Source organism: Chelon labrosus (assembly GCF_963514085.1).
Source record: "Chelon labrosus genome assembly, chromosome: 13".
In the NCBI taxonomy this organism is placed as follows: domain Eukaryota; kingdom Metazoa; phylum Chordata; class Actinopteri; order Mugiliformes; family Mugilidae; genus Chelon; species Chelon labrosus.
Genome location: NC_140346.1, coordinates 18,496,359 through 18,510,052, shown reverse-complemented (window position 1 = coordinate 18,510,052; position 13,694 = coordinate 18,496,359). Strand labels below are relative to the sequence as shown.

The window sequence follows — 13,694 nt, the reverse complement described above, 5'->3', positions numbered from 1 at the left end:
CCAATCTTTTCTGCCTGCTACACTTCAACACATGACTCAACGACACTGTCAAAGTAACAAAGTCCCGGCACCAGCGGCTTAAATGTTCACCAGTAGCTCATTTTCAACTTTTAAAACACCAGTTTAAAAACGACATCATGGTGGATGCATTGAGAGAGAAGGAGTGTGCATTTGCAACACCACCAGTTGACATGGTAACACTTTTCCGACACATACTTTTAGCTGTCTATTTTGACTTCACTGCTTGCTTGGCAGATTTCAGCTGCATGTGGTGTTCAGGTGTTATATCTAACTCAGCTTACTCCAGTATGTCTGGCAGATTGTTCTTTATCGAGTCAAAATCAGACTATATTTGGATTGTCTTTCATATCGAATCAGCAGGCATGCATACAGCAACCCTGATTGGGAGTCACTCACCACACACACACACACACACACACACACACACACACACACTGTCTAAATGCAGAATACGCGACAGGTGAGCATGCACACAGATGACAACGATCACTGCAGTTTAAACACATGCAACGTTTCCGAAGTTATCCAACGCCGTGTGATTGCATGTTCTTGCACATGCATTGTTTTCTTTTATAAGCAACTCACCCTCCGGGCTTTACTCTGGTATTTAACCGCCTTCTTAGTGTCTGATACTGCCCTCTCCACATAGTCTACTGAGTGCTCCACATTGTACTCTATGCGGTCTATCATTTCCCCCTAGGAGAGGTTAGTTACAGAGGAGGTGTTGAAGACATGCAGACAGGGAGAAGAAAGAGGGAGCCCGGTGTGTAGGCAGGAAGAGGAGGAGTGGATATAGATAGAGATGAGGGGATGGGGAAGGGGAGGAATTAAAGAGAAGAAGAAGAAGAAGAAAAGGAGAAAGAAAAGAGAAATAATTATGTCACCCGTCTGCTGGTCTTTTTTAACTTTTTGCATTTGAAGTTGTCCTTTGACTTCTCCACATACTCCTGGGCCTCCAAAACACTCCGCTCAATGTTGTTCATCAGCTGGCCCTGCGCAGAATAAATAAGAGAAGGAGTCAGTACAGAGATGGTGGAAGCAGTCTTTAAACACAGCAGCATTTACATTTCATAGATGTAAAACTGCAAGTAAATGTTAGACTAGTCTTATAAGTGTTTCATCACTTTCTTTAGTTCTATTATACATGCTAGAGTTCTTGTACATGATTATATTAAAGAATGGAAAAGACTGGCATATGCTGAAGGGTTAAAAAAAAAATCGTATTCTTTCAACTTATTTCCACGTTTTTCTTCTTTAATCAATGAAAGACTAATTAACCATGTTTGACCCAACGCAGCATTGACACTTGACCCCTGATTGTTGAACCGTTTTGCATTCAAACGACTATTAAATGAGCCAGCATACAGCTCTCCAAGCATGCACGAAGATTTCCCAAAGTGTTCAAAGGAAAAAAATAAGGAATTACAGGTGAATTACCTTTCTGTTTTAGAAGGGGAGCAGCGTTGTCTGTTCTCTAGAGCTTAGAGTCATTGGTGTGGTGACAGTATTGCGGTGTGAACAAGAGAAAAGAGGGGAAAACAGCAGGGAGAGTTGGGGACAGGGAGAGCAAAGCTGAGAAAATGAACAATCGCATTCGAGTATAATCACAAATGATGTGGCCGTTAGAGAATAACAGCAGGGTTAGTTCATTTAAGTATTTAGAATATAGGAATTAAAGAGTTAACACACAAACAAACACAATCATTGTAATCCTTTATCTTATTTTCTTATTCACATGTTCTCTCACTCAGTTTCCATTTTGCATATTTTAGTCTGAGTATTTCTGATGAGGGAAACAGTTAATCTCCGTGGGGGCTCAGCCCACACACTCATGCAGTCACACACACTGGCAGCAGGCTTGTAGATTTACCTGAAGCTCTGCTTTCTACCGAGGAGAACAGGTAGTTCAGGATTTCTGGATAAACTATGTACGTTATAGGAGCACAATTTTATCACAAGCTCTGAATGTTTCTCAGTGTGTATGTTTGTAATAGAATAAAATGTTCTAATGTATAATGCCTGTGATATTCAAGGTTTGTTTTTAGTTAAACGCTTTGAAAAAATAGTCCCCTGAGCTGCCAGCTTGAAAGTCCCAGATGTCAGATTTTCCTTTCAGCTCCTGAACGCAGCATGATAATTATGTATACAAAGTGGGCTAAAGGCAGAAATCCCAAATGCAGATAATCATCTGATTCCAATCGACTTATCTTTCAGCCAAAAATTATCAGTCCCCTAAATTTACTGAGATATTTTGCAAACAGGCAACCAGATGGAGCTGGAAACATAACCTCCTTCCAACTCTGCTGGCATGGATTGGACTATATTTATACTAAAAAAAACACTTAACAACTTGTCTGTAAATTAAAGGAGTGCCAGTTTCTGTCTTTATGAAGTGTAGTTACTGGAGATCTTCGAGTGAGAAGCATCCGTTGCTGCAGCATGCTAGCATGCGTAGCTTGCCATCAATTCCCCTCTTGTGAACAAGGTGCACGCCTGAGCCTCTGATTTAGATGGGAGCCTCTTTTCAAACCCTTTTCAAACTGTGCATGTGGAAACTGGATATTATTTATCCGTTGGCAGATGGATTGACGATTATAAATGCATTTAGCATTTGCAGGTTCGTTTCATTTGCATGCATTTGGCTGAGCCCCAAACCACACAGCTGTAGGAAGTGAGAAAGAGAGAGGATCAGTGTTTTCACCTGGCTCTCCACCAGCATGGCCATGTCCATGAACATGTCGTGAAGCTCTCTGATGCTGTTCTCCAGCTTGATGATCTCATTGTGCCGCGTCTCAATCTCATTCATCGCTTGTTGGGTGATGTTGTCCATAATTATCTATGATGGATTTGGATAGGAGGAAAATTAGATTAAACAAATATAGATTTCTATGTGTACTCATTGCTACATATGTTCTATCACTTACCCCCGATGTAAAGATAGCCGGGTTGTCACTCTCCAACATGCTCTCCAGCTCCTCATTTGTTGTGTTTCTCCCGGCTAAAAGGAAGCAGACAAATAATCGTAAACATCTGTGACAGAAAAATATCTCACGGTGTTTAGAGGTTTACTTTTAAAATTAAACCCAGACATTAAGAGTGCTGCAAAATTGCTTTAAAAGGTTCTTCAAACTAAGGTTGATGACAACCACATTAGGAAACACTAACAAAATACACTGGACGAAAATATCCTTCACTTTAAAACGAGATTCGAGTGCTTCTCTTTTCCAGATTCTTATTTTTTCTCTCTCCATCTGTCTCAACGGTCCATATGGCATTTTAAACATTATTTTTCATTTTTCATTTCTGTCAAAATCAGTGGAGCGTCTCTTAATAATATTAAAAAAGTCTGCAACATGAAGGAACTGGATTTCAAGCATCTCAAACGTTTAGCTGAGTATAATTTACAGGCTAAGTTTAGAGAGAAATCGTGCCACCGGCCTCCACACACTCTCTCAACACCAGACACATTCGAAGACCTTACAGTTCAAACACTAAGTTCTGCCTGAAGCAACGTTTTGTTGTCTCTTCACCTCACCGCTTTCACACTTACCAGTCAGGCATTGCACAGTTTCATTAGAATCTAACAGTAATGTTAGATTCAGCTGCATGACAGATTAAAGACGTTAACTGTCAAGCTAATATTTCATCCTCCACAGATGTATTCATTAAGGTGGGTTTTGATTTGTCCTACTTTACCTCTTCCATCCTACACAGTGGCTGATAAAGATCACGTCCAGTAAAAACAGGTAAGGTGCTGCAGCTTGTCTTTTTTAAAAAAGACAGGTGAAAACATTGATTCAGAGCTGTCAGTCACGCTCAATAAGTCCGCACATCATTTGTAGCGGCTGAGATTAGATCTCATGCTCGCAGATAATCGTTTGGCATTTCCCCCTTCAATTGACAGGACGGCCATGAACATGAGCAGACAGGCTTCGTGATCGCTTGGCTTTGCAGATATCTTAATATAAAGAGCAAAGGAAAGCCAAGGCCATAACCTACTTATTGAGTATCTTATTAAGTTTGCCATAATACTTTCTATCTCCATATCTGCCATCTCTGCCTGTGTGACAGCGTTTATTCCTGCCGATCCGTCCTCATCTATGTTCGTTTTCCCCGACAGAGTTTGTCCTACTTCATAAACGTTCCCCTACACCTACACCTAATATCTGTGAGCGCTGAGCTGCTTCTCTTGGGTTCAATCACTGCCCCGCTGACACCGTACGACGCATTCAGACGTTTTCAGCATCATCTCCAATCGTTCTTTAGCACATTTTAAATCCTCTGAGGGGCTGCACACAGTATATACGGGACGTCCTGTGCACAGTGCCTGTTAAAATTATCACTCCTTTGGAGGTTCTTTAATTGCTTATAAATGGAATTACAGAAGAAAACTGTTTACTGTCAAAGACATATTTATATCCAGTAAATGTCAAATAATTAAACAAAAATCCAACACAGATTTATATTTTAATCTGTTCTTTCTTCTCCTTTACAATCTCATTGCAGGAACTGGGGGAACACGGAGTAGAAGTCTACAGGGATATGCCGCCACCCTGAATCTCACTCCCCTTGGGTTTCCCCTGGGTTCCACCATCGTTCTCTACATCTTCCTTCATCCCATCCCTTCGACCCCTTCATCCCATCCCCTCAACCCCGTCATCTTCATCCCATCCCCTACCTTTCCCGCCCTTTAACCTGGTCAAAATAAACTTCTTTGTACATACTGAGGTGTGGTCTTGTTAGTGAACAAAGCAATTCTGCATTGCAAGAAGAAAAGCAAAAGAAAATCAGTCCTGAGGGATTGATGCTGTGTAGTTACAGTTGCTAATGGCTTCAGTCTGTGATAGTAAAATGATTCGAGATCATTCAAGGGACAGTTCTTCCTGGAAAATGCCATAGTTTATTTGTTGGATTAAAGGATTAGTTTGATATTTAGAGACATATGATTAACCACAGAGCACAATGAAACGGAGCCAAACAGCAGCAGGCCTGCTAAGCTGAGCTAACTGCTGCTGGCAGTAGTGTTAATGTGGAACAGATGCATAGTTACAGCCTTTCTGGTGGTCACTGTCATACCTTATTTTAGAGAAAATAAGATATCCCATTCACCGTTGAATACTGTGGATATTTTATCTGAAATAAGGTGCCGTGATGGTGAAGATTTACTAGCAGGGGCACGATGACGCCTCTCTGTTGGGAAGATGGGGAAGTTCTAGTGGCCTGATTTTGTTACCTGCTAAGTCAGCTAGCTGCTCCTGTAAGAATCCATATTGACCTGTTAGCAAATAAGCCTGTATCCTAAAATATCAAACATTTTAAACACACGAGACGTACACAGCTAGCTTTGTCAAAAACTGCTCGACGTTCTCCGTTCCCAACAGTTCATGTTTTAAATCCAACTACAAAACCCGTGTTCGTGACCTAATCAGGGCGTGAGTGAGAATCTGCGCGTGATGAAGTCTGATAGTTGGTACTGGGGGGGGGTCCTCGGCGGCAGAGCAGGTAGGTTGATGGTGAGTGATGATGGTCGGGAGTCAGACCCGATGATTGCCTTCATGAACAGAATACTGATGAAGCTTTCTCTTTAACGTTTACGCGCCCGTGTGGCCTTACCCGAGCGCACCTCCGTTCATTTCTCTTCGCATATACCGAGCATAGCGGGTGTAATCCAGACTTCATATCCATATCAAACAATGATGAATTTCATTTAGCTGTGACTGGGTGATCGCACGGTTTCATTAACATGCTTAAGAATCTACTCATGTTCCACGATGACATTTTGAGGCTTAACAAATGAGGAGATGAGGAGCGGCCATAAAGAGGAGAGAGTGATGTGATCAATTCATTCTCCTCCTGACCTCTGTGGTAATAAATAATCTCTCTATCATTAAGGCTAAAAGTGCAGCGTTAAAGAGGTTAAGATATGAAGGACAGAGAGGAGTGACAATGAGTCATGGATAACTGTGAAGGGAAAAAAAACAAACAAATAAAAAATAAGGCACTGTGGTGCTACCCTACCCTATTTATCTCACTTCCTACATACACACACACATGTTCCTCATCGTTTTTTTTTTAAAGCCATGCCAGGCTCTGAGGGAGGCTCTTATTTGTTACCATGGAGACCCGAACCCTGAGAAGCCTAATACGAAGCCAAGACGTCTCACTTCACAGTGTTTATGGGCTATTAAATGATTAATGCCATGTTGCTACCAGTAACGGCATTATTTCATTTCCACTGTTACGTAACACAAATGAAGAGAGACCCCCGAGGAACAGAGTGGAAGGTGCACCAGTGTTGCACACACATGCCGGGCGAAGGAAGCAAGTGATCCTCAAGCTCCTGTTCGTGGCAGTTTCTCCTGCTCAGGAACGTACAGTGTGTCACATTACGCTTATCTGCACACATGCACGACAATCTGCTTCGTTATACGGGCAGAATGTGTTGGCGTACGTATCTGTCTGTTCCTCTGGCGCTGCGAACGCGTCTCTGCCAGCTAAAGGAGCGTCCGCTGAGAAATGAAACATAATGAAATGTCAAAGAGACCCTACGATGCCGGCGACCATCTTCTCGGGCCTGCTGAGCCGGCCTGCCTTGTGCTCTCCGCTTGTGCAGGCAAATAGATGTGTGAAATGCACTATTTTGAACTCAAGTATCTGAGTTTTAATGTGAAATAATGTAAAAATATTCAAACAGATATATTAATGTAGTCAGTTGGTCTGGATTGAACTACAATTTATTTTCATGACATTTATTTAGTTTCACTTTACTATCTGAGCGCTAATGAGTTAATAATTATGAATAATTGTTTTACGAATTAGGATTGCACACAAAAATTTATGAAAAATTTGGCCACTGTTTAATGTGATTCATTGCTTTTTTAGATTATTTTCTACGTCTGGCCAATACACACTACAAGCCGCAATGATATGCAATAATATGAAACAGGAGGTGGACTTAAAGAAGTATATTTTTGACTTTTTTAACTTTGGATGTAATGCTTAAAATGAGTGCTTACTAGTTCACCGTGAATAAACCAAATTAAAGTCTTAAAAAATAAGTAAATGAGTAAACTTTGGTGTTTTCCTATGAATGAAACTTCTCAACTTAATCAGTTAAGCCGACTGGCAGAAAATTAATATGATAATATGAAGTTTGTAGGTCACAATGGCACATAAATCCACCTATTAATGGATTAAGAAATCAGCAGATTAACCCATGGCCAAAATAATCTTTATTTGCTCCCTGGATACAAATAGTTGACAATGAACTCCATCTCAACCAGCTACAGACTTTAAAGGGGAACTACTGTTTTTTACAAACTGGACCTTATTTCTGGCATAAAATACGACCGTTTACTCACCCATATAACTTTTGTGTAATATGTAGTCCTTCTGGAGATAATTAGATCCCTGTATATCCATATAGTGGGAGTGACGGGGCACCAAAACGCAGTCTCTAAATAACGCATTATTTGCCACGAAACTCATTCATTTCACCAATATTTTGTTATCGTACGCTAGTGCTATTCCCCGTTGAGTCCAGAGTTACCTGTTATCATCATCAGGGGTCTGCAGATTGACCTACAGACCCCTGATGATGTCCTCTGACCTGGATGATGTCATCTCTGAGCACCGCGCGCATCCGTGACGGGTCGGTTTGTTTACGACTACAAATTACACAAAAGTTATATGGGTGAGTAAACGATCATATTTTATGCCAGAAATAAAGTCCAGGTTGTAAAAAGCAGCAGTTCCCCTTTAATACATGAGAAATAATAATCTATATAATAGTATAACATGCACAGGAGACTTTTTTCCTGGACGTTTGCAGTGGCGTCTAAGCACTTTGACTCAAGTAAAGTATATGAATAACATATAACATTGCCAGTAACATGTGTTTTTACATGTGCTTTCACATTTTGTATAATATGCTCATTTGTCTTTGCCATGAATCAGATAAGAAGATTTGTATCACTCTTTAATCTGCCCGGTAACAGACCCAGTAAACTATTATCTTAACTAATGGATAATTAATCTGGTAACTATTTGTACAAATGGCGCCAAAAAAGGTGATGGGAGAACAACTTGTTTATGGTATGCCACAGAGTTCCTTTCCTGTTTCCTTTCTGTCTGTAGAGTGGAGAAGCAGTGGAGGAAACATCAATACTCGGTCTGACAGACCAGACTACGTTTCCCTCTCTGTGTGACACACTCTTATTGATTCACACACAAACTACTCAAAGGTGTTCACACAACAGAAATACAGCCCTCTTGCCATATAACCCTAAAGGAATTGAATTGTGATCAAAATATTGACCAGATGTAATTAGGAAGTAAACTTCCTTCTTTGCCTCATATCCCTTCCCCTATCCTCTGTGCCTTCACTCCGTCTCAGTTCTCTCCCTGTGTGTCTAATCCCTTCCATGACGACAGGTGATATCAGCAAAGGTCTCCTGTGACTCTGCCAGCTGATAAATCAAATCCAAACGGATCAGTGGGAGCTCAAGGAAAAAGTGAGTCAGGTGTGTGTGTGTGCTTTAAGTGTATGGAGGGTTGTATTGGCCCTTTCATTAACCCCATAGAGTCCTGTGTGCACTGTTGTTCTTTTGACTGGACCATGTTTAGTGAACACATACTGGGTGGAGCTCCCACATAGAAACTGGCTGCATGTGTCTACTCAAACCTGACAGATGGCCACAGGAAATTACATCTACGCCAAACGGCCTGCAACAAAACTGCCCTTGTTCTGCTCTGCTATTACCAATAAATGACTCAGTGCGTTTCTGTCTGTACGCATGTGTGCGCTGTGTATAAGGTGACTCTGTCGTGATGACTGTTGAGCGGCAGCTGGCACAGCGAACTCTGCCAGGATGCCGTGGCAGAGGGCGTGTCAGCTGCCCGGTCCAGGAGCCCGGGGGCCTGCAGCTAATACCTGTCAAATCGCATCGCATGTACAGCGGGACACGAGTGAGAGGAGCTCAGATCGGAGCTGCGGAAACCAAGTGCATGCATATGGGTGTGGGTGTTGGTGATGTATGTGTTTTGGAAAGCGGTTTCAGTGTGAGAGCGGTTGTTTCGGTACAGTACGCTGGGAAAATCGAAAACAAAATATGGATAAAATCAACTGAAATTTCTCTAAAAACAAGACAGAGCTTTTGTTCTGTTCGGTAATAATGGATGGATGCACCCCAGATTAAAGTTTAGATCGAGGCAGAGGTAATCTATTATCACCAAGTGAAGTTAAAGCTCCTTTTGCAGAGGTTTTACATGCGATTCCATAAAAAAATAAAACCAAATGTCTGCTCAGTCGAGTGAATGTCGCTCTGAAAGCAGCTACAGTAGATGAAAGAAGCTGTGATGATGAAGTTTGCCACAATTCACAAAGTGGAGGCTTCAAAAACAGACTGTCAAAAGGACCTGCTTGTTCAATGACGACAGCTCTCCTCCCATGAGCTCGACTGAATATGTGAAGAGTTCGATCAGCTGAGGTAATGCGGCGGTAATTTGCATGTCCATAATTTTTGCAAGATTGTGTCTTGGTGACCTGGTCTACTCTAATCTGAATAGACTATATTTTTGGCCTGATTAATACAAATATGACTAGCAAGAGGGAGGATGGAGATGAAGAGGGTGTTACTTGTGCACATAATTTAAGCAAACGTGAAAAAGCAGTATTGTAACACATTTTGGCCAAACTTACATGTCATGCTATAGGTTGAACCACCCCCTAAAGATGAGATCAGATTACACAGTCTACACTAGTCTAAACAAGTCTGAGGGGTCAAGAATGAAAATGAGCATCAGTTCCAACAGCCTGTGGTTTCATCCCCTGTATTGTCATATGGCATCTGGGACACCACATGACATTTGCGTTTGATAGTGTTCACTCATTGCCAATTGCTCTTTCTGTACAAAAGAGGACGAAATGAGTGAGTCACGTCTCAACACACACTTTTACGCAGTGACTCACTGCAACTTGTTTTAAACACTGGGCCTGCGCAAAAGTTCTCATGAACTTATGTTTAAAAACACAAAAAGGGCAAAAAGGATGTTTCGAGTCTGTGTAATGGTAACTTGCGCGCAGTCAGCACGAGGGGGTGGAGGTGGATTTAGCCTCCCAGGTCTACTCACTGATCTCCAGCTGTCTCTGAATGCGTCCCTTGCAGCGCTCCCTGTAGTCCGACTGGGTGGTGTTGTATTCTGACATCACCTCGACAAACTTACGGGACAGTGTGGAGTGCTGGAAAGACAACGACACCTCAAAACACTTGAGCGGTAGACACTAAATTAACAGGTTAATTATAAATCAACGCTAGATTTGAAAATAGATCAAATTCAGGCTGAAACAAGTACAAAAAGACTTTGGAAAACAATGAATGTCTATTTAATTGCAGTTTGTCTGATGGCAGCGTGCATATTCCATCACTTCCTGTTGACACAAAGATTTTCTTTCCTATTAACTTAAAAATAAAATCAGCATACGGTACATAGTACATACAGTATGCAGTATTCATCTGCTGTGTACCTGTGTTTTACGTATCCTCAGGTCAGCTGAAGACCTGTTCTGCCCCTCTTCTTGCTCAATGGTATTCTGGATACCTGGACACACACACACACATATAACAACAACGCAGAGTGAGTTTGAAAATTATCACCAATGAAAATTTAACAAAAATCCGGACATTTTTTCTAGATACCTTGGCATTAGCTGGTCAAGAGAAACACTGAATCAAAGGTTTTACAAGAGAAAACGATTCACATTCAGTAATCAATAATCCTCTAGAGGTCATGAATATTCACTCCAAGATCTGAAAGTATTCAACACGCTCCGAGACAGAACGGCCACATTATCAACGTATAATTTACCTACAACTGAGTTGATCTAATCTATATACAATAAAACTACAATTACGACAAGATGGGGGTATTATAATGAAGTATTGAGACGTTCATATATCTTAGAGTGTCAGTGTGTTTGTACTCGACAAAGCACAAATATTAACTGGTCCCACATCAAATCACTCAAATAAAAAGGAATCACTGGGAATAAGGTATAAAGATAATCACCAAGGTGCAAATTACTGGGATGATTGCTCTTTATTCTTTATTTTATTTATTTAGAAAAAATGCTTTTTCTTGTAAAAAGCACTTGCCTGACTTGTAGAAGAGCTGCTGCCTGGTATAGTAAATTAAAGAAATGTTCAATTAGTCACTAAATTACACTGAGATGTAGGAGCCTGCGCATCCACATCACAATTTTTCTGCAATTTAAACAGGTATACAATGTCTGTTCTAGCTCCTGCATGGTGAGATATCGCCTGCAGCTTAATTACTATGTGTACTGTACTCTTCCGTGTTTATGCAGACATTTTTAGTTGACATTCTTAAGAGGTTTAGTAACTGTACGAGAATTTCACATAACTTCATCCAACATCAACATCAATTCATTGACCAGTCTTGATCAATAAACTGGTGAAGGTGCTTTCTTGGCCCCACACTCCTTCAGCCTGCTAGGAGCACGCCTAATTAATAATGATGCCCGTCACAAGGAAGACATTATATCTGATCGTTCCAGGAAAAGGCACTATAGTTCTGATTTACTTTAATGTATTCCGTACTATCAATAATTTAGAGATAACATTGAATGGGATTTGTGGCACAAATATTCTTCAAAAACCTTCGTGGAGATGATTAAACCTGCTTCTTGAGCTTGTTGGCAGCCTGAATCTTCCCCGATTCAGGCTGCCTTCACTAAACCTTCAGAATAACCCAATGATCCAGTACAGTAGTAGGTTCCAGGTTCGAATCCATGGGCTGACTGGGCATTTCTGTGTGGAGTTTGCATGTTCTCTCTGTGTCTGCGTGGGTTTTCTCCAGGTACTCCGGCTTCCACCCACCATCCAAAGACATGCTCATTAGGTTAATTGGTGATTCTAAATTGTCCGTAGGTGTACATGTGAGTGTGAATGGTTGTCTGTCTCTCTGTGTTATCCCTGCGATAGACTGGCGACCTGTACAGGGTGTACCCCACCTCGCCCGGTGACAGCTGGGATAGGCTCCAGACCCCCCGCGACCCCTCACAGGACAAGCGGTTACGGAAGATGAATGAAAATTGAATGAATGAAAATACTCTAAACATTATTAACATACTAAACATCTGCATGCCAATGAAACCTCTACCACACGTATAGGAGGTTCTGCAAAGGTAAGGCAGACTGAATATGAAGTACTCTGTGCTGTAATGTACTGCAATATAAAAGTGAGCGGCGCTCAAGCAAGAATGACTCATCTGAGCAGACTTGTTCTTAAGTGGCAGGAGCAAGTTATTTAAAAGAGATTGTTGCATGCATTCAGTCACTTTTCTCACACTGAGCTTTCCCATAAATTGGTCCACAATTGTTTGGCTTGATGAGGATAGTAATTGGAACAACTTACCTTACAAAAGAAATGTCCGGGCACTGATTATGCTTCTTATCAAATATCAGAACAAGTGGTATTCATCATGTTAGAATTAATAATGGATGTTTCCTTTAATGAGCAGGCATTTTTTTCCTGTATAACTTTCAGTAGCTGTTTTAGATACATTAATGTAGATAGCGTAGGATACAAAGGTCAACCATCTAAACTGTCCGTGGTCTTGTTTTTGTAGAAATTCCCTCATTGAACAGTCAGATTGCATAATTCTGTAATCTGATTATGGATTATGATCTCATACATGCACACATTATATACTCACCTTCATCAGTGTTTTCTGCTTCTGTGCTCCTGATCATTCTTATAATAGAAACTTTATGAGCACACTGTAAACCAATGCTTCTATGTATCATGCATCACCTATGAAGTGTCATGTACTTTTGTTTGTATCATATTTATATGCTGCATGCATGCATTGAGCAAATGTTGTATGAATGTATCAGCGTGCCCCTCCCTTCTCTTCCGTTCCACCGCCTTTTTTTTCTGCTGGACTAAAGCAGAATGGTCCGCCCACATGAGATTCTGGGTTCGGTAAAGTGTCTTGAGACGACGCGGATGGTTATGGATTCTATACAAATGAAACTGAACAGAGACTGATTAAGAAATCCCCCCAAAAATATAGTAAGGATCTATGTCAAGGTGCAGTTTGATAAGGCTGTTCACTCAGAAACACACAGAAAGCAGCAACACGAAATATCTTCTTATCTGCAAAAACGAACTAGGTCGACATATAGGACTGTAAAGCAGTATATGCACTGTATATATGAATACATGTATTGTGTGTGTGTATGTGGCTGTATTCATGACAGAAGAGGGATAGGTGCGATTATCTTGCAGATCTCAGCTCTGAAGTAGTTCTATTTCTATTTTCCTGTAAGATACCGTATATAGATATTATATGCCTGACTCCTATTCTTTACCATCTGAGCCCTGCAGGGAGTCACAGCAGGGTGATCTTTTACAGCGAATAACTTATGTGGTGGATACAGAAGTGTTTCAGAAACGGGAACTATTCGAGAACAGGAGAGAAACAGGCATAAGACACGGCTGTCAAGAGTGGAAAAGGTGGGAGGATGACCATAGAATAAGAAGATTAAAGGCTTCTCAAACATATAAGGATAAATAAGCAAGGACTCCTCTTGATGGGTGTATGATACAGGACCGGCAGCACATCCATTATGCCTGCACACAGTATGTTA

At 41.1% G+C, this 13,694-nt stretch overlaps 1 protein-coding gene across 1 annotated transcript in view; it reads right to left on the bottom strand.

The window, feature by feature from the left end:
• The window catches only part of stx1a (syntaxin 1A (brain)), a 59,479-nt gene that overhangs the window by 2,518 nt on the left and 43,267 nt on the right, over positions 1-13,694 (bottom strand). Inside the window, exons 5-9 of the mRNA XM_084559335.1 lie at positions 10,547-10,620; positions 10,153-10,261; positions 2,946-3,019; positions 2,723-2,857; positions 607-717 (exon numbers count right to left, since the gene is read on the bottom strand). Coding sequence (XP_084415461.1) covers positions 607-717; positions 2,723-2,857; positions 2,946-3,019; positions 10,153-10,261; positions 10,547-10,620 — 503 coding nt within the window. The remainder of the gene's footprint in view (positions 1-606; positions 718-2,722; positions 2,858-2,945; positions 3,020-10,152; positions 10,262-10,546; positions 10,621-13,694) is intronic.